The sequence below is a fragment of the Clarias gariepinus genome, chromosome 3, assembly GCF_024256425.1.
Source record: "Clarias gariepinus isolate MV-2021 ecotype Netherlands chromosome 3, CGAR_prim_01v2, whole genome shotgun sequence".
Taxonomy (NCBI): Eukaryota; Metazoa; Chordata; class Actinopteri; order Siluriformes; family Clariidae; genus Clarias; species Clarias gariepinus.
In genome coordinates, this window is record NC_071102.1 from 3,194,843 (window position 1) to 3,213,888 (window position 19,046).

Sequence of the window (19,046 nt, forward strand, 5' to 3'; positions counted from 1 at the left end):
CATGCCGTTATCACACCCAGCCGGTAACCATGCTGCAATTACAGGAAGCCATTAAGGTCTAGCTTGGTTATATGTTTCATTTACATTAAAAAAAAATTATGGCTGCAACAACTAATCGATAAAATCGATAAAAATTGATTAATAAAATCGTTGGCAACGAATTTCATAATTGATTTGTTGTGTCGCTCGACGAGGAGACATTTGATTATAAAAAATAAAAACTTCAGTTGAGCGCCGAGCGGAGTAAACACACTCGGTCTCGCGCACTGATGCTAGCAGAGTTCGATGTCTCATAGACAGGGCGGAGCAAAGAAAAAAAGATATACGAGCAGAGGTAGAGGAAAGATACATAGCGGAGGCTGCTGGGTCTCAGTGCGCGTCTCTTACTGGTATAATCAACATCCGTGCATGCATGTACTGTTTACTATAACACTGTGACCGTGTGTGCGCGCCTAAAACATATTTTATTTTGTGTCTTGATGCGCGTGTGGAAAGCAAAAGCAAGTCTCATTAGAGACATTAAAAATCCATGTTCTCTCTCTGCTCAAGGCTCAGGCTGCTCTTTGCCTGCTGCAGACCCTGTCTACTTTTGCCTTCCCAGACACACACACACACACACACACACTCTCTCTCTCTCTCTCTGCTCTACACAGAAACACTGCTTTGTTGAGATTCTTTTTAAAGGTAAAGTGCAGGTTAATTTGTTTTATTTTTACTTTACAGCAGTGATTCCGTTAAACACTGCTGTAAAGTAAAAATAAAACAAATTTTAAAAAATATATTTTATTATTATTATTATAACAGGTCAAAGAGCAACATGTTTGTGCACTTTCTAAAAATTTTAGTTTTGTTTTTGAATAAAGGGTTGGAAATAAATGCTGTTCCTGGGTTTTTGGCTTTTATCCGATTAATCGATTAATTGGGGGGGGGGTTTATAGACAGATTAATCGATTATTAAAATAATCATTAGTTGCAGCCCTAAAAAAAAAAATGATGCGTTACAATTATTTTATTAATCTAACGTGTTAATATTGACAGCCGTAACGTATTTGTTTTTAAACAGCAACCAACGTTACTAGAGTGAACTGTGAAGCTTCAGGCTTGGATTCAACTTTTTCTTTTAAGATTGTGAAGGCATCATAACGATAACATCATAAAGCCTAATAGAATTTTATTTTTGCATGTTTTTTTTTTTTACATTTTAATATTATTTTTAACTTAAGATCAGCCAGGTCGAGGGACAAACACACATCACAGGATTATTCCCTTTTATGCTGTAATATGACAGAAATGATACTACAGAGATACACTAACAAAGGTGGAGAGAAAGTAAGCACATTTACTTTCACGTCTGTACTTTGAGTAGTTCTATCAGTGGATACTTTTTACTTTTACTCCACTACATTTTACAACAAATTTCTGTACTTTCTACTTCACTACATGTCTCCATGGCATTACATAACCACGGTTTTGTGTAGTGGGGTTGTAAGTGGTAAGTGGGACTACCACCTGCGATCTGAGACTCTATAACCTGGTCTTAAGAGCTACAGTGAGCTAATAAAAGCTCAGTTCTATTGATTCATATATAAATTTCAAGGTACCTGTACTTGGGTAAAAACTGTAAATGCAGGACTTGTCCTTTTTTCTGGAGTAATATTTTATCTCTACTTTTCTTTAAGTACAGGATTTGTGAACTTCTCCCACCCCACTAAACCCTTAGAGATCCCAGTGGTAAGAGAGGCCCAGGTCCAGGATCAGCACAGTATTAACTTGCAACTAATATAGATATCAGAAAGATATTGAGGTTTCAGTGTGCTGTGTTCAACAGGACTCATCAGGACTACCAATAGAGCCTTACCAAAGGCATGATAAGATTCACAGCCTGATTTTTTAAACACTAATCTACTTGGTATCATATGCTAACGCCATAACGTCAGTGGAATTATACTTGAAAAGAGAGAAACCTTTCTTTGGTTCCAGAAACACGTATGATTCACTAGATGTAAAAGAAAAACCGGAACGTCTCCCGGTCCTCTTCCGTGGGTTGCAGGCCCCCTAATGATAGTAACAGAAGTTGTTTCTGCATAGTTTCTCTGCTGGAGTCGTTAAGCTGAGGTTCCCCGTGGAGCCCACTCATGACCACAGCCTCCTGATCAGTATACTGTGTGAACCCTGTGTGTAATCCCTACATCTGCTAGAACATGAAAACTCTGATGGTGTATAAACAAAAATCTATTTCTAAATGACTCCAAAGTTTATGCTTTTATTATTGAGTGAATGTATGTTCACATCTAAGAGGGTTCTTTCATTCTTTCATCCATCCACAGTAACTGCTTTATCCTGGTGAGTGTGTGGGATCCAGAGTCCATCTGGGAGCACTGGGTGTGATCATGGGGGTAATTTATAGTCACCATTTCACCTCGCACCATGTTGTTTGTGTATGTTGTAGAGAACTTGACAATCTGCTGTCCACAGAGAAGAACATGCACTAAAACTCCATACACACCCATAAAACAGCAAACATCGAACAGTGCTTGGGTTTGCACTCAGTAACAAGAAACAATGCAAAATCCACAGAGAACGCATCTTATAGCCTGTTGTTCCATGTTTACGGCTCCTCTAAGCATCTTAGGTGCTGTATTTTGTAGTTTGAAACAGCTTGCTATTATAAATACTCACTTTATTTAAATACATTTTACTATTCCTAAGAAATCCAAAAGTAGTTTGCAAATATGAAACCTGATCTTTCTCTGCTTTCCCAGTCAAATTCCTCCAACTGTTCCAGCTGATTTTGTAATAGCTTACAACAAACCACAACTGCATCAAGCAAAGAAAACATCTAGGGAGATTTAAAATTACTGGACCTGGGTTATAAACCCTTTAACTCATTATTACACCCTGGAAGGATAGTGCTGAACTGTTAACTTAAAAAAAAAAATCAAAAATAGAGATCACTTAAACACTTAAAAGTAAAAATTGTAAAAAAAAAAAAAAAAAGTAAAAATTGTAAAAAAAAAAAAAAAAAAGTAATAGTGGCAGTAAAAAAAAAAGTAATAGTGACATTTTTACATATACAATGTGAGGGATTGGGACTAAACAGCTGTGTGTCTAAAAGAAGACCCCTTAATAGTGAGAGTCATTAGAAAAAAACCTTCAGTTTGCTAGGGAGCATAAAGATTGGACATCGAACGTCAGGAGCGATGGAAAAAGGTCATGTGACCTGATGAGTAGACATCCTATTTTAATCTTATGCTTTAAAAGCCATATGATGAAATATAATAATTGGCATAAAAAAAAAAATCTCTAACAAGCATTAAAAGTTTGAATCGATGTGTGTAAACTTCATTTGCAATGTTTTTTTCCTCTTTTGACTGTGTGTATGTGTTTACAATGTCTCTAAAAAGTGCCACTAAAAGTGTTTTGCAACAACCTGGCACCTGGGAAATGAACTCATCGACATGTACAGTTTAGAAACATCTTGACTGAGGAGTACAGTGTGGTTTGGCTTCCGGGATGTTGTGCACATCAGCACAGGCAATGACAATGAGGCATTAAGTGTGTGTGTGTGTGTGTGTTAAGGGTGTAATATTTATGGAAGTTTAAAATGTAATTTAGCTGTGTAATTTTATGCCACAGTTGTCATTTGATAAGAGTATACTGATTATGCAGTGCACTTATCAAAAATAAAAAAGTAAGGTTTAAAGAAAAATCATACAGTAATTTCTATTTTTCCTGGGAAGGCTTTCCAATAGCTGTTGGAACATGGCTGTGGAGATTTATGTTCGCTCAGCTACGAGAGCTTTAGTGAGCTCAGGCACTGATGTTGGGATGTTGAGGAGACGCCCGTTCATCCTCAATGGTTGAGGTCAGAGCTCCAGCCTCGGCGCACCACACAGGCACTGGAATCGGTTTGAACTGCTTAGCTCCAGTAAAGAAAGAAATGTAATGCTACAGTTTAGAAAGATGTTTTATAAAAGTGTGTGTTTTTAAACAGCTTCTTGATGACATCCTGTAGAAGAACCACAAATAGGTGTGATGGTCAGGGGTGCACAAACTTATGGCTGTCTTAGTTCAAATTCTAAAAGTTTAGCCCGAATGAATTTTTTTCAAAATGTTCTATTTTCAGTGTCATATTTTAATGACAAGTTTGAGTCCCAGTGATGTCACAACCATCCGCAGCTGGGAGTCTTGGGGCGTTTCCAGGGTCCTGGATTCATTCTGATCAGTGTGAACACAATCGTTCCACTTGGGAGAACCGTGCCAGAGTCTACTGGAAAAGGGGTTTTCATGGTTGGACATGAAAGTTGATCACTGTTTAGACGCGGCATAAGTGCCGTTTATCTTCTCCTAAATCTCCATCAATCTCATCCTTTGACCTACACAGCCATAGCCAATAAAGTAGGAATTCACAGGAGGTTGTCCGTCTTGACATTTTTTCCGGAATATCAATAACATTAGGCCTAGCGCAAAGGTTATATCCTGATTTTCTTTTTCTCGTGTGTTTAAATAGGCGTATGCTCCCACCTGTTGTATTGAAGAGTGAATATAGGCAAGTGTACCGGAGAACGGAACCGAACACCGAGTGTTCACGCGCGTGCAGAAGTGGACACTTTTTTCTAAGAGTGTAGTAGGTTGTAAAGACGCAGTTGTCCCTCTTCACACGTCTCTAAGGAAGCACGAATTGACCTTCACTCTCCACAGATGGAAGCTGGTGTGAATTGGACAGAAACATGTTTAGGAGAGAAAAATGTTATTCATAACCCTCGGCCCTGATGCTAATTCCAGAGCTTTGCTTTTAATAAAATTCAGCGCTTCTGCAGAGTGTTCGTTTATAAAGCTATTTAGACAACATGTCTCGTGAGAGCTTTAACTGACTGGTTAATCTCTGCATCGAGCTCGGAGTTATTTTTATAAGAAATGAAAGAACTGTTTGGATGAATTTGCTGAAAGGAGGAAAAAAAGCACATCAAACGACGGAGTCACGTGACTGGCTTTGCTTTTTTTGCTGCCATGCTGGTGTTTGCACACAGTGTAACGGGTATGAATGCTATTATTTGTGTTGGTGTAAATGGCTTGTTGCTTAGTAACCATGCTTTATTTTTTGTTTGGCTAGAGGTGGCGCTTTGTAAGCAGGTGTAGACAGCGTTGCCTAGCCATGGATTCTAAACGTCTACATCAAGGATGTTCAACTCCAGTCCTGGAGGGCTAGTGTCAAACACAGATGATTTAATTAATCTGTGGTCGGTAATTATAAACCTTACTGGACACTGGACCTCCAGGACTACCGTTGAAGATCCCTGGTCTACAGAATGGTAAAATTGTGATATTATTATTATTCTGAATGTATTCAGAAACATGAGCCCTAGAGTAAAGCTTGTGGTAAAAGCGCCGCACTACTATACAAGTCCAGGACCATTATAACGGAGACAAAGACACAGTCTAAAACATCGTTTGGTGATCATATAAGCTAGAGTATTTGTCTGCCTTGTGTTTGCTGCAGTAAAGCTCCGTTCCTCAAGCGATTCTCTCGTATTAAAACTTACCTGTAAAGTCTCTCTCTCTCTCGGTGTGTAACACCTTTCCTGAACTCCGAGTTCCAACCACAAACTACTTCCTGATCCTTTTATAAAATTAATGACCTCAGACGTCCCCACATGACGACTGCAGGAAATGCAATAATCGCTGTCTGGTACACACCATAAACTTGTTGTATTTTCCAATCTGACTCACAATGCTGCAAAGAACATGCAGCACAAATTTACACTATTTTCACCTTATGCCATATCGAATCGATCAGTGTTTGCTTATTTAGTGTAATGTGTGTGTGTGGAAGGTGATTATTACCAAATAATTGGTGTTTATGCGACTCAAAAAGTGTTTTACGTCTCTGTTTTGATACAAATATGTAGGTCTAGTCAGATATGTTACAGAAATTAATGAACCGAAATACACACTCTTGGCTCTGAAAGGATGGCTGTATTTGTTTTGAAAAGAATAATGTTGACAAATGACATCTAGAGAGATTTATACATTCATTAAGATATTCCTAATATTTTAATAATCTCAGATTTGCCCTTAATCAGGACATATCTCTCTACAGCACAAGAAAGTCACAGTTTCAAAAGGGTTTTAAATTATTGTCCTGTATCAAAACCAAGGAGATTGCTCGAATTGGGTTAAGAACTGTCCAAAACATATTAGTGCTGAACTTCTTTACAAAAGAAATGTGGTTTAATGATCACAGATCACTTAAACGCTTGGTGAAGTTGCATTGTTGAACACTAAGAGCAGAAATCAGAGCTATGTTTAATAGTTAAAATAAGATCATTTCCATACACACACAATGTGATGAGAACTCACAGGACTGGGTTTAAACAGCTGTGTGTCTTCAGTCCGCTAGAGAGCATAAAGATTGGACTTTGGAGCGATGGAAAAAGTCATGTGACCTGATGAGTCCAGACTGATCCTATTCCAGAGTGATGGGCGTGTCAGGGTAAGAAGGGAAGCACATGAAGTGATGCCCCCATCATGCATAGTGTCCACTGTACAAGCCTCTGGAGACAGTGTTATGATCTGGGGTTGATCAGTTACTCAGGTTGAGACTCAGTAACGTTATGCGGAAATAAAATAAAGTCAGCTGACCACCTGAATGTACTGTACTGAATGACCAGGTTATCACATCTGGAGTTTCTCTTTCCTCATGGAACAGCCATATTCCAGGACTGAGATTGTAAAAGAGTGGTTCTATAAGCATTCACCATCATGCATGAACTGGACACCACAACTGTGTGCTGTAATCAAAGCTAAAGGAAATTAAACAAAATATTACTGTGAGCATTTTTTTTTCAGAAAGATTGTTATAAAGGTTATTCTTGTTTTTAGTATTCTCTGTTAATTTTTTGCATTGTCTGACAACTATCATGTCTAGATTAAACAACACTAGCACAAAATCTTTGTGCATTTACCCAACTGACAATTCGAGCAAAAACGTACAAAAACCCCCAGATAGACATCTTGGTCTGGTCTGATGTAGCTGATGGCGTGTGATGTTTGTCATTTATCCTGCTGTGCAACTCTGCCTTCTAATTCTCATGATGAGCTGAAGTTAAGGCAGGTGGCTTGGAGGCCTGTCAGATGCTTAGGTTGGTCTCGGACACTTTAACACCATGAAGAACATTTTTAAGAAGAGCCTATGGCCACCTCTGGTCACCATCTGGTGGGGTTTTTATATCCGTATTCCTAATAAACCAACCCAACAAGGCGCCAAGGGTGATCTTTAAAGCTACTGATGCAACGAGCGACTGACGCTTGCGAAAGTGTTTGTAATCTAGTTTTTATAGAACACATTTGCAGAGTGATTACCAGTGACAAACACACATAAACACATAAACAGAATGCAAAAACACAGATAAACAGAATGCAGGTTCACTTTGAACTCTCAGTGCTAATGTCGAACATGTTTTTGCACGATTGTTCAAACTAAATTGTATTTGTATAATTTGTTCTTTCTGAGAAAGATTGATTAAGTTTTTTAATGTTTCGATTCCTGCTAAACTGTAGTTTAAGCTTCATCAACAAATGGAAAATGCTGAACATTGCTGTTATAGGAACATGCTGTCTATAATATTGAGCAGGATGGATATAATATTGGTTTATAATATTGGTTTACATTGGTTTAATGGTATAGTGTAGAGTTCAGCAGTGTGCTGGTAGTGGAAAGGAAGCTGGACCTGGACCTTCTGGCTCTGGTGACATGGGTGGAAGGAGTCCCAGATGATTCTGTGTGTTCTGTGAATAGATCTACTAGGGCAAAGGTGTTCAATGGCAGGTGGTTGGGTGCCAATGACGTGCTGGGCAGGTTTTTACTACCCTTTCTAGGGCTTTGCTTTCTGACCCCATAGAGCCTCCATACCAGACGGTGATAGAGTTGGTGCAAGAATAAATGCTTTCTAGTATCTGGAGGGACAGATGAGCTTCCCGAGTCTCCTCAGGAAGTATAAAGACTCTGTTGCATTTTTCTAACTACTGTAGGAGTAAAGTTTTATGATGCCTGGAAAGATCCTTAGAGATGTGGACATCTAGGAACTTAAGTGTATTTGGGAAAGTGTTTACAGATTTTTGATTTCCAGAAATCGACAATGAAAATCAACAAAAGACTGGTGTGATGAAGCAGAGACACTGTGCCACCATGAAGTTGATTATTTTCCTACAAAAGCACGTCTTAAGTGTTTTACTCCTTGTACAAAGTGTATGAAGTGATGACAAAAGGACCGGAGGATGCAAATCCCCTGGATGATCCACAGATCAGACGCTATTTTACATCAGGTGTATATTTTTTATTTCACTCTCAGCACTGATCAGTTTTTACAGTGTAGTCTCAAATTTGTGACTCATTACTCTGTGTATTTAATTTGTACTGCTTAGTTTGGTGATGGTGGTTCAAAGTGTTTAAAATGATCTGAAATCTCACAGGTTTTCTAGATGACATTGTTCTTTTTGTCATGTATTTGAACTTTAAAACTTTTTTAAATTGGCTTTAAAACTTTCTTAAAGTCTTTTTAAACAAATGTCAAAAATTCTATAAACAAAAAAATCTAGTTATTAATTATACACTGTCTGGAGAAAAACACGTTTGCCCTTTCAGAAGGATCGAATTATATATATATTTTTTTTTGGTCCAGGCAGTGTAGCAAAAGCAACACTTGCGTCAAAACAACATCTGACAGTTAAAACCCGAGGAGTCGTCTGGAATCGGAAGATAAACTGCCAACAGACGTCTTTCATTGCTACAGTTCAATTGACTGACGTTACTTGTCGAGTCTGTCATCAGCTGTTTCGAAGCACACAGTCAACATGACTAACAACAATTTGCCCTTTTTTCGGTTGTTGCTAGGTTGACGGATGTTCGTCTGGTTCTTTTCCTTATGTCATCCATGTTCTATTCCATAGTTGATAGATACTGTCAGCCAAAAATAAGCGAGTGACGGGCCTCATATTAGTGGCAGTCGGCTGAATAAGTGGTATTTTTCACAATTCATACAAATTTCCATAATTTTCTTTTGATTGTGTAAAGCTGCTTGAATTCATGAACTTGCACATGTTGAGGAATCCCCCGCGAGGTGGTTCTGTTTCTGTGGAAGAAGATGCTCATGTGGGCGTCATAACGTCCAGAGAGAACGAACTCGCCTCGTTTTTTTTCCTTTTCGTTATATTTGGTCATCTTCTTGCAAAGCTGCTTCGTCTTTAATCTGATATTGGAGAAGTTAAAGATTTAGCCTAGTTAGCATAGCATATGTCTTTTTCTTCCAAATGTGACACATGATGAGATGGCGAATATCCACAGAAGTACTGAGATTAAAAGTGATAACACAATCATTCGTATAGTGGTTTTCAAGCTGTAGCTCGTCATTTGGAGAAAACGGTGAAATTCCAGCGTCTGGTGTTACGTCTCGAGTAAAGGGAGACCTTAAGTCACGGCGTATATTTATCAAATCAAACCTTATTAACTTGAACTTATACCAGAATTTCTTTTCACACACATTATTGAAACAAGACCCTAATCAGATCCACATTTCGGAGTGTATTTATTTTTTTATATATATATTCTATTTAGTCATCATTTTCCTGACTGGGAATCTAAATATTTTTCTGGTGCAGCTTCAGAAAAATGATTTTCTTTTGCCTTTTTGTTTATGTTGCATAACATCACGGGATAGAATCCCAATCAACACTTCATCATCTTTCCAGAGTGTTTTAACAATGATGAATCGTTAGCATGATTAACTGATTAACATATTCATGTTTTACACCGTAAATTACTACCAGCAGAACACTGTGTGTGTGTGTGTGTGTGAGAGAGAGAGAGAGAGAGAGAGAGAGAGGTGGACTTGATTTTGTGGTTTCCTCATGCGGTCATCTGGTTTCCTGACTGTGGCATGTAGCCGAGCCCACAAGTCATACTCACAGTATATAAGAAACACCAGAAAGCCAAGAACACACACACACACACACACACACACCGTTTCAGCTGCTGTTCTCACATATCGAATCGGGTGAAGAAGTCTTCATTTCGGCATTCAACTAAGAGCTGGGTAAGAGAGCTGTCGTTATATTTCCATTCTTATATTTATATTATATCATTTTTGGTTTTTATTTTCATCATACACCTCAGTGTACACCTTTACTTGTACATTTTCTTAATGCAGTATTTTAAGAGTCATGTTAACTTCCCCAACTGAAAAAAACTTTCAGAGATATTTTTTTTATATCATAAATTATTTAACTAAATAACCAATTAACCTTTTTAAATCTGAAGAATTTAAGGTTTTAAGTAAAAAAAAAAAATGTAGAAAATAGAAATTGTATTTTTTATATCTGTGGGTCTTTTTTTTTTTTTTTTGGTACACTGACCCCATGTTTTTTTTGTGTGTGTGTGAGGGGGGGAATCTAGACTAGGGTTTAGTGATCCAGTCCTCAGAGAGTAGCATCATGACGATCATGGTTACATGAGCTAAAGGCAGTCCGCTTGTTTGTCCTGATGTTTTTTGTTGTCTGCACCATTACACACACACACACACACACACACACACACACAAACTCTGTGTGAACATCTCAGTAGTTTAACAATTTCTAAAATATTCAAAACCAACCCATCTGTCACCAACCACACGTCACGATCAAGGCCAGAGATTTTACTTCTTTACTCTAGTGTATGTTAAGAACTTAAACACTGCATGACTTGAGATGTGCGATTTAATAATAATAATAATAATAAAAAAACTATTTAGTAAACTTTCAGGTTAAATTATTTAAAATTGACAAATTCCTTAAAAATATGCTAGCGTCTCTAGACACAAACCGCTTTCGGTTTCACAAATGCTAAAATAATAATAATAATTATTATTATTATTATTATTATTATTATTATTATTATAGCAATTGTTGCAATAATGCCCCCTGCTGGACTGGAGTCTGGGGCAGTGAAAAAGTCTTTTGTGTAATATTGATTACACAATTAATTACAAACCTAACAAAGTTATGCAGCAATTCAATACATATTACAGTAGATACATTGAGGAGCTTTTAATATGTTAAAATGTGTAATAAACATGGCTGTCTAAATCAGACAAAATGCATTAGTGCTATTGAATAAAAAAACTGAAATGCCCCTAAATGGAGTTGAATTAAATCGACAGTCTACCCATAATTTAGGTAAATAGGTGGATATTTGTGTTTTAGCTGATACTACTGTAACTCTGTTAATATCACATGGAGCTGATTATTGCAACAGTGTGAAAAAACAAGACACACTTTAAAATAAAGAGATACAAAAAAAATTGCACTTTAAAGTCGTGCAGAAAATTAAAAACATGTTGGATCTTTTGTTTAATTTGTTTCATCGTTGAATTAAAAATGTCTGGAAAACTGCAGAGCTTAAACTTTCTCTGTTGCCTGGCGAAGTATTTGTGTTGCACCGTTACATTTTTACGTTCCCCTGATATACACTGATTGTTCTTACAGATACGGAGATATGGGAACATAAAAATGTCTTTTAGATCTGTTTACCTACTCCAAGACCTCCCCAACCCCCAACCCACCCCAAACCTAAACTACAAGCCTTTTCCCACCAATTGCACCGTTTCTTCTTGCAGACTCTAATTTGGGTCAAAAGTTTATTCTAGGGACGCAAGTAAAACTTCTCTCCTTGTACACTGATTAACTGCTTTATTTTTTTTTCGTGTGACTTGTAGAAGTTCTGCGTCAGGATAATATTTAGGGTGAAAAGAGGGAAAGGTCGTCACCTGTGGTGAAAGGCCGGCTCGAGATGGCGTACAAGCTGACACGGGTCTTTCTTCTTCTTCTCGTCCTCTTTGGAATTTCCTTCACCTTCACTCAAGGTTTGTTTCTCTAGCTTATTTGTACTTTACATTGCATTTATAATGGCTACATTATAACCAGCAACCAAAAATCAAGCTGAATAATTTTGTGAGTCAGACAATTTCTTTTTTATAATTAACCCAATTATAATATTTATTCCCTGACTGAACGGCACTCAGAAGGGAAACTCGATCTACTTGATAAAAGCTAAATGCCACCAGTTTATAGCTCTAATGTGAAATTATCCACGGTGAAAGTGATAAGTCTTTACCAGCTGCTGTTTTTCGGTTGCATAATCTCATGAATTTCACCCTTCTGTAAAGATGATAAATAGCCTCCTTGTTGGATTTGCTCTCAGCAACTGAGCTTGATTAGAAGTCATGCGTGTAAGCCAGAGGCTGCGAGCCACCTGTCGGCGATTGTCCACACTCTCCTGCGAGCGCTTAGGTCCAGTCATGCCAGCGTGATGAACGCGGAACACATGCAAGCCTGAATAATAAGAGGTCAAATTCTGTTCGACTGCATGAATTACGCCTATATAATGTTGTTTTATGATTATCAAAACATGTAAAAATGAAACTTGGCCAAGCTCGAGCGGTAAGAACTTTGCTCAGGAAGGAGACTGATCGCTAACAGATGAATGAGAATTACACAGGAGTTGAATAAACATTTACATCATTTGTTTGGTTCAAGTCTAAACCATTTTCGTGCATTTAAAAACAGTGAGAGTTTGTTTGTACGTGATATAATGGTGAGATAAGATTGGGTGTTTATTTTTCTTTCGAAAAATTATGTTTGATTAATGTGAATAAATTGAGATGGATTTGATGGATGGATGGAATGAATTATTCTACCTTCCTTAAGAAAATCTGGGAACCAAAAGATGAATGCTGAAAGTTTGGAGGCAACAGGCTGCAAGTGCCACTTTTGTGATTAATGGTTACATTTAAAAAATTTGTTTACATTAATCAAAATTGTTTTACAATTAAGTATCGAGACAAAACAAAGGTTTAGTTTTAAATAGCATAGTCTGTAGTTTTCATGTAAAATTTACATCTCTCTGTTACGGAGAAGAATCTTTTAATTATGAACTTTACAAAGCAGAGATGTAAAGTTTAATGAAAGGCTAAACTTGTGCATTCAAGGGAAGGAACTTCGAGATCTAGACTAGTTCTTGACCGCACCTGGCATCATGTCCAAGCCGGTATATAATCATATGTTTATTTTCTTGTCATTACTGAGCCGTAAATGTCACTAAGGTGCTGACCTTCATTCTCTACAGGATCAGGAAGCTCTATGAAACACAATCCAGCTGTGTTCCACACTGAAGGTATTAATAATCATTACACAAAATATTTCAGAGAGCTAACAATCTCGCTACTCACACAGGGTGTAATCAACATAACTGTTCCAACTGAACTCTTTTGTTTAGACAAGATTTTAATTTTTGTCATTATTGATTAGCTGGAATAGAAATAACCCAAGCATTGAGACTGTTGTAAAACGATCCCGTAATGAATGTGCGATTCGGCTCTAAGCCTGCCTTCTCCATCTGTTCAGACGACTACGAGTGGACGACTTGGTTTAACGTGGATCACCCTGGAGGGAAGGGAGATTATGAGCAGCTGGATGCGATTCGTTTCTATTACCGAGCTCGGGTGTGCGATTCCCCACGGGCGCTGGAAGCTCGTACTACAGACTGGATACCGGCTCACAGCACCGGCGAGAGAGTGCATGCTGAACCCACCGTGGGCTTCTGGTGCATCAATTCAGAACAACCTGATGGGAAGAGCTGCTCTAATTATGCAGTCCGCTTCCTTTGCCCAAGAGGTAAGATTTTAGATGGTAGATTTTTGCTGAGTGATAATATTTTTAAAGACAGAATAAAAAGACTGCAGCACGTCGGTGAAATGCTGAATTTTCATTAAAAACATTCCAATATAAAAGCTTGAAATTGAAACATCAATCTATTCATAGGTGCAAGATGTAAAAACCAGGGACGTATAATACGGCTACATAATAGCAATAATCGATAACTAGTACATTTAAGTGCTTTTTCACTGGTCCGTAGGTAACGTGTTCTCTTGGGACAGATAAAGACCTAAGAGTTGTCGTAGTATGAAGCATGACCAAATTTACCTGTAAACCTGACCAGTAAAAAGAAATGTCACATCTCACAGTTACCATGTTATTTGTGGCACGTCTCTGTGCAAACACAGATGAGAAATGTCTGTATAATTTAGGGACTGTTGTTTTTTTTTCTTTATCATTTCCTATTCTTTCCAACAGATCCTAGGTTAAGAACACATTTGAATCCTTTTTAAAATGTTGATAAGGACATGAAAAAGCTAATGAGAAAATCATTATGACAAAACCTGACGATTTCTGGATATGTATGAACATCATAAAAACCTAATTAGACCCCCATGACTTTTAGAAATGGCGCCAGAAACTCATGGAGTGTGGAGTCAGTGGTCAGACTGGAGCCTGTGTCCTGCACAATGTGGCCAGGTTGCATCTCAGATCCGCTCCAGGACGTGCACGACCCAATCCACGCAGTGTAACGGTGTAAAGGTGGAGAGCAGACAGTGTAAAGGACCCAGATGTCCAGGTGGTGTGATCCTGTTTTTTTTTGGGAATGGATACATGTAACCAGTAGATATACATTCAGTACCTAAATAAATTAATGGATGGATGCAATCACATTTCTGTCTTTCATGTCAACCTTCAAGTGTTGTACCATTATAGGTTTAATAGAACCTCTTGCATGCAACGTGCATAGTCTGGATTTGGACCTAGTAACTAATCATACGTTATAAAACTAGTTTATCAACACTGCATCTTCACATACATTTATATAAATTATTTAGCTGAAAGCAACGCTAAGAAAATAAATCAATTTCCAGAGGAAATTAAGGAAGCTGCAATTTTAGTTACCCTTTCTGCTACTGCCTTAATCACAATCACCACCATTTATTTATATACGTGGTGTCTAATAGTCGTCTTTTTCTTTTGTTGACTCAGGGTGTACTCTGCAGTGTGTGATGGGGAAGGCGAACACAGACTGCAATGCCTGCCTATGTAAGGATCACACTGTGCTTGGGTCAGTTCGTAGAGCAGGCAGTCTCCCAGCTCCTGCCGTCGCCATTCTCCTTTCGGGCACGAGCCCCAAACTTCTTACGCTCTCTGACCACAACGGACACTTCCGCGTACCAGGGATTTGCCCAGACGGCAACACTACGCTGCTGATCAGGCTGCAGGGCCACACGCCTCAGGAAATTGTCATGCCCCTGAGCTCGGATTCTACAACTGTACTTCATGTGAAACTGGAAAGAGCGAGTAAGAATTAAACCTAAGGTTTATTAAAAACATTTGATATAAAGAAAAATAAAAGTCCCACCCTATACTTGTCTTTCTCTTTAGAAAAGCTTTATGTGCAAACACACCCAGAGTCAAAAGCGAGGAGAACGGGTCAGACAGCTGCCTTCTGTTGCAAGGTTACTGGTACACCTGAACCTGATGAGTATCAGTGGTAAGATGCAAACCAGATTTATATTGCAGTAATGTGGTCAAATGTATGAAGGTTGCTAAAGAGTGATGATTTGATGTTTTTCTTTCCAACCTGAACTCCATCTTTATCTGCCAACGATTCCTTTGGTTCTTTAAAGCGGCAAAAGGAAAGTCTTTATTTAGGTTTTTCTTTTTATCTCTCAGGGGAAACCCTTTAAGGTTCAGAAAGGAAACTTTTCTCCAAAAGTAGATCTACTAGCAATTGTAAAACATTTTCCCTGCAAAAATAATAGGCATCCAGCTACTCCAAATGAAAAATGGTTTCCTCAAGGGTATGATGACAAAACAGTTTAAAGAAGTGACCTACCTACAAAGGATCCTTAAGGGTTTTTTCCAGGGACACGCACACATCATGTGTGAATCTTTAACCTCAAAAATGTACCGTATATCAGCAAAATGTTTCAGGAAAGATATCTATAAAAAGGCAAAAACTTACCTTTGAGGCATGACATCTTTCAATTCCTATATCATTTAGAGATATATGAGTAATACTCCACACCTTTGCTTTACTGTGAACAAGTTAATTTTACCATTTACTATCTAAATGCTGACCAATTTCAGGTTTCACAATGGAACTCTGCTCGAAAAGAGTGTGCATCCTTATGACGAGACTTTGGTTTTGAGGAACCTAAGAATGGATCAGGCTGGAGAATACTACTGCAGAGCCAGCAATGAGAATGGTGCCATCAAATCCAAGCCAGCCATACTTTCAGTAATAGGTGAGCCTTTTATGGAATACATAAAGAAAAGAAAAAAAGTGTCACTTGCTCTAAGTCACTTTGGGATCTCTTTCTATCTTAAAAGGTCAAGTCGAGCCTTCATGCAACCCTAATCCAGAACCCCACATGATCCGTCTGCCTCATGACTGCTTCCAGAATGAGACAAACTCATTTTATTATGATGTAGGAAGATGCCCCATAAGAACATGCACCGGGCAACTAGACAAAGGTATTCGATGCAAAGACTCCATAACCTTTTGCTGTGGGGTGTCCAAATTGGAAGAGAGACAGATAACTTGCAAGGACTACCAGTTGCCTACGATGGTGGTCACCCAGTGTGGCTGCAAAAAATGTGTGGAAACAAAGGCAATAGTTCGTGGGCGTGCTATTGCAGCAGATACAGGAGAGCCTTTAAGGTTTGGGCACATCTACAAGGATGGTGACAGGATAAGCCGAACAGGATACCAGGGCACATTCTCAATCCAGGTTCCCACAGATACTGAAAGGCTTGTTCTTACTTTTGTAGACCACATGCAAAAGTTTGTGAACACTACCAAAGTACTTTTGTTCAACAAAAAAGGTGGAGCTGTGTACCATGAGATCAAATTGCTCAGGAAAAAGCCACCGGTTACCTTAAGCTCAACTGACACCAACAAACTACAGCTTGGAGAAGTACAAGGAGAGGAACCCATGGCTGAGATTGAAATTCCACCAAACTCCTTCTATAAGCAGAATGGAGAAGTATTTGTTGGTAATGTAAAAACCAGCGTTACTTTCATGGACCCCAGAGTTGCATCCACAGCAGAGGCTGCTCAAAGCGATCTCAACTTTGTTGGAACAGAAGGCGATGTGCTCCCCTTGAGAACCTATGGCATGTTCTCAGTCGATTTCAGAGATGAGGCAGATGGCGAGTCATTAAATGCTGGAAAAGTAAAAGTTCGACTTGATGCTGCCCAAGTAAAGATGGCGGAACATCTGCAGTCAATGAAATTGTGGTCCCTCAACCCTGAGACTGGTCTTTGGGAAGAAGAAGGACAGCTTCAAATGGAGAAAAAACAACGACGGAAACGAGAAGAAAGAACTTTTCTCGTAGGAAATATGGAAATCCGAGAAAGAAGGTTGTTTAACTTGGACGTGCCAGAAAACAGAAGATGCTACGTTAAAGTCCGTGCTTTCCGTAGTGAGCGATATATGCCAAGTGAGCAGGTTGAAGGTGTTGTTGTATCTCTGATTAATATGGAACCTACAGCTGGATATTCCAGCAATCCTCGGGCATGGGGTAGATTTGACAGTGTCATAACCGGTCCCAATGGAGCATGTCTACCTGCCTTCTGTGATGACCAAAAAGCAGATGCTTATTCTGGTTATGTTATGGCAAATCTTGGAGGGGAAGAACTGGAAGCTGTAGCTTCAGCACCAAAATTAAATCCCAACACTATTGGTGTCCCTGAACCCTACTTAAGTAAGCTGAACTACAGAAGAACTGATCACGATGATTCAAGACTCAAGAAGACTGCATTCAGCATCAACATAGCAAAACCCAGCCCGAACAGACCCGAAGATGCAAATAGTCCAATTTATCCCTTTGAAAAACTGAAGGAGTGTGAAGAAGCTCCATTTAATTCCCCTCACTTCCGCTTTTCAAGAGTAGAAGGAGATCGCTATGACTACAACACTGTTCCTTTCAACGAGGATAATCCAATGAGTTGGACAGAAGACTACTTGAGCTGGTGGCCAAAGCCGACAGAATACAGAGCTTGCTATATTAAGGTAAAAGTCAACAGCCCGCACGAAATCAATGTCCGTTCTCGCAACACGGGAGGCACCCACCCGAGAACAGCTGGCCAACTTTATGGCCTCCGTGACACCCGTAGTATACGAGACAGGGACCAGTCCGGTGTCTCAGCAGTCTGTCTGGAGTTCAAATGCAGTGGCATGCTCTATGACCAAGACCGAGTGGATCGCACCCTGGTGAAGGTGATCCCGCAGGGTAGCTGCAAGAGAGACAGCGTCAACAGCATGCTTCAAGAGTACCTGGTCAATCATCTTCCACTGGCTGTCAACAATGACACCAATGAGTTCACCATGCTTGCACCACTCGACCCTCTGGGCCACAACTATGGCATCTACACAGTTACTGACCAAGATCCTCGCACAGCTAAGGAGATAGCACTTGGACGCTGTTTTGAGGGTACATCAGATGGGACGTCGCGAGTCATGAAGAGCAATGAAGGTGTGGCATTAACCTTCACTTGTGGAGACAAAGAGGTAGCCAGACAGAGCGTATTCCAGCAGGTTCAGAATGCTCCAGGTCGAGCCATAGCGGGAATTACCCGTCCAGGAAAAGCCAACCGAAAGCAAAGAGGAGACTCCGCTGCGTTATTGCGTAATAGCCGGAGAAGACGTACCTGCAATCACAACAGATGTTCCTAGACCACACTCTGAAACCTGTATAATGTAATAATAATGGGAATAGGCTAGAGAGAGATCAACTTCCAGAAAAGTACTCCACACCACCTAATTGCCACGAACAACTTTTGCGCATATTATATTTTTAAGCTAACGCATAACGCCTACATTTTATAAGGTGTAATGAGAAACTACATTCATGGGTTCCTAGCCCTGGTCCTGGTGTAAGGTAATGGACAAGAGCCTATGAACAAGTAATCTCCATAGTACTACGAACTGAAATAAAATGTCTTATCATGACTAGTTACAAGTCAGGTTCATAGTAACCTCGATTAAGGTTAAAAAACATTAAAATTTGCTCCCCTGAAAAAAAAAAAAAAAAATTAACAGCTTTGGTCATTTAGGTAGTTGCTAGACAATTTTTTTTTTTTGTCTACACACATGGTTATTATTAAGTCATATACTTAACAT

At 39.0% G+C, this 19,046-nt stretch overlaps 1 protein-coding gene across 2 annotated transcripts; it reads left to right on the top strand.

Annotated features, from left to right (window-relative positions):
* Positions 1–9,998: 9,998 nt before the first annotated feature.
* Positions 9,999–18,958, top strand: cilp (cartilage intermediate layer protein, nucleotide pyrophosphohydrolase). Of its 2 annotated transcripts, XM_053492234.1 has the most exons (9): positions 9,999–10,091; positions 11,751–11,897; positions 13,160–13,207; positions 13,438–13,707; positions 14,315–14,488; positions 14,902–15,216; positions 15,301–15,409; positions 16,009–16,166; positions 16,252–18,958. In XM_053492234.1, the coding sequence occupies exons 2-9, from the start codon at positions 11,825–11,827 to the stop codon at positions 18,597–18,599; spliced, it is 3,495 nt and encodes a 1,164-aa protein (XP_053348209.1). In that variant the 5' UTR covers positions 9,999–10,091; positions 11,751–11,824; the 3' UTR covers positions 18,600–18,958. The 2 variants fall into 2 exon arrangements, with proteins under 2 accessions (XP_053348209.1, XP_053348210.1); XM_053492235.1 differs by lacking the exon at positions 13,160–13,207.
* The last annotated feature ends 88 nt before the right edge of the window (positions 18,959–19,046 follow it).

Bases quoted from the DNA above. Each gene is read 5' to 3' on its own strand.
- cilp (XM_053492234.1), top strand. From the start codon at position 11,825: ATGGCGTACAAGCTGACACGGGTCTTTCTTCTTCTTCTCGTCCTCTTT. The intron at 13,208-13,437 runs GTATTAATAATC...CCATCTGTTCAG, and splicing joins AGCTGTGTTCCACACTGAAG to ACGACTACGAGTGGACGACT. The intron at 15,217-15,300 runs GTAAGAATTAAA...CTTTCTCTTTAG, and splicing joins TGTGAAACTGGAAAGAGCGA to AAAAGCTTTATGTGCAAACA.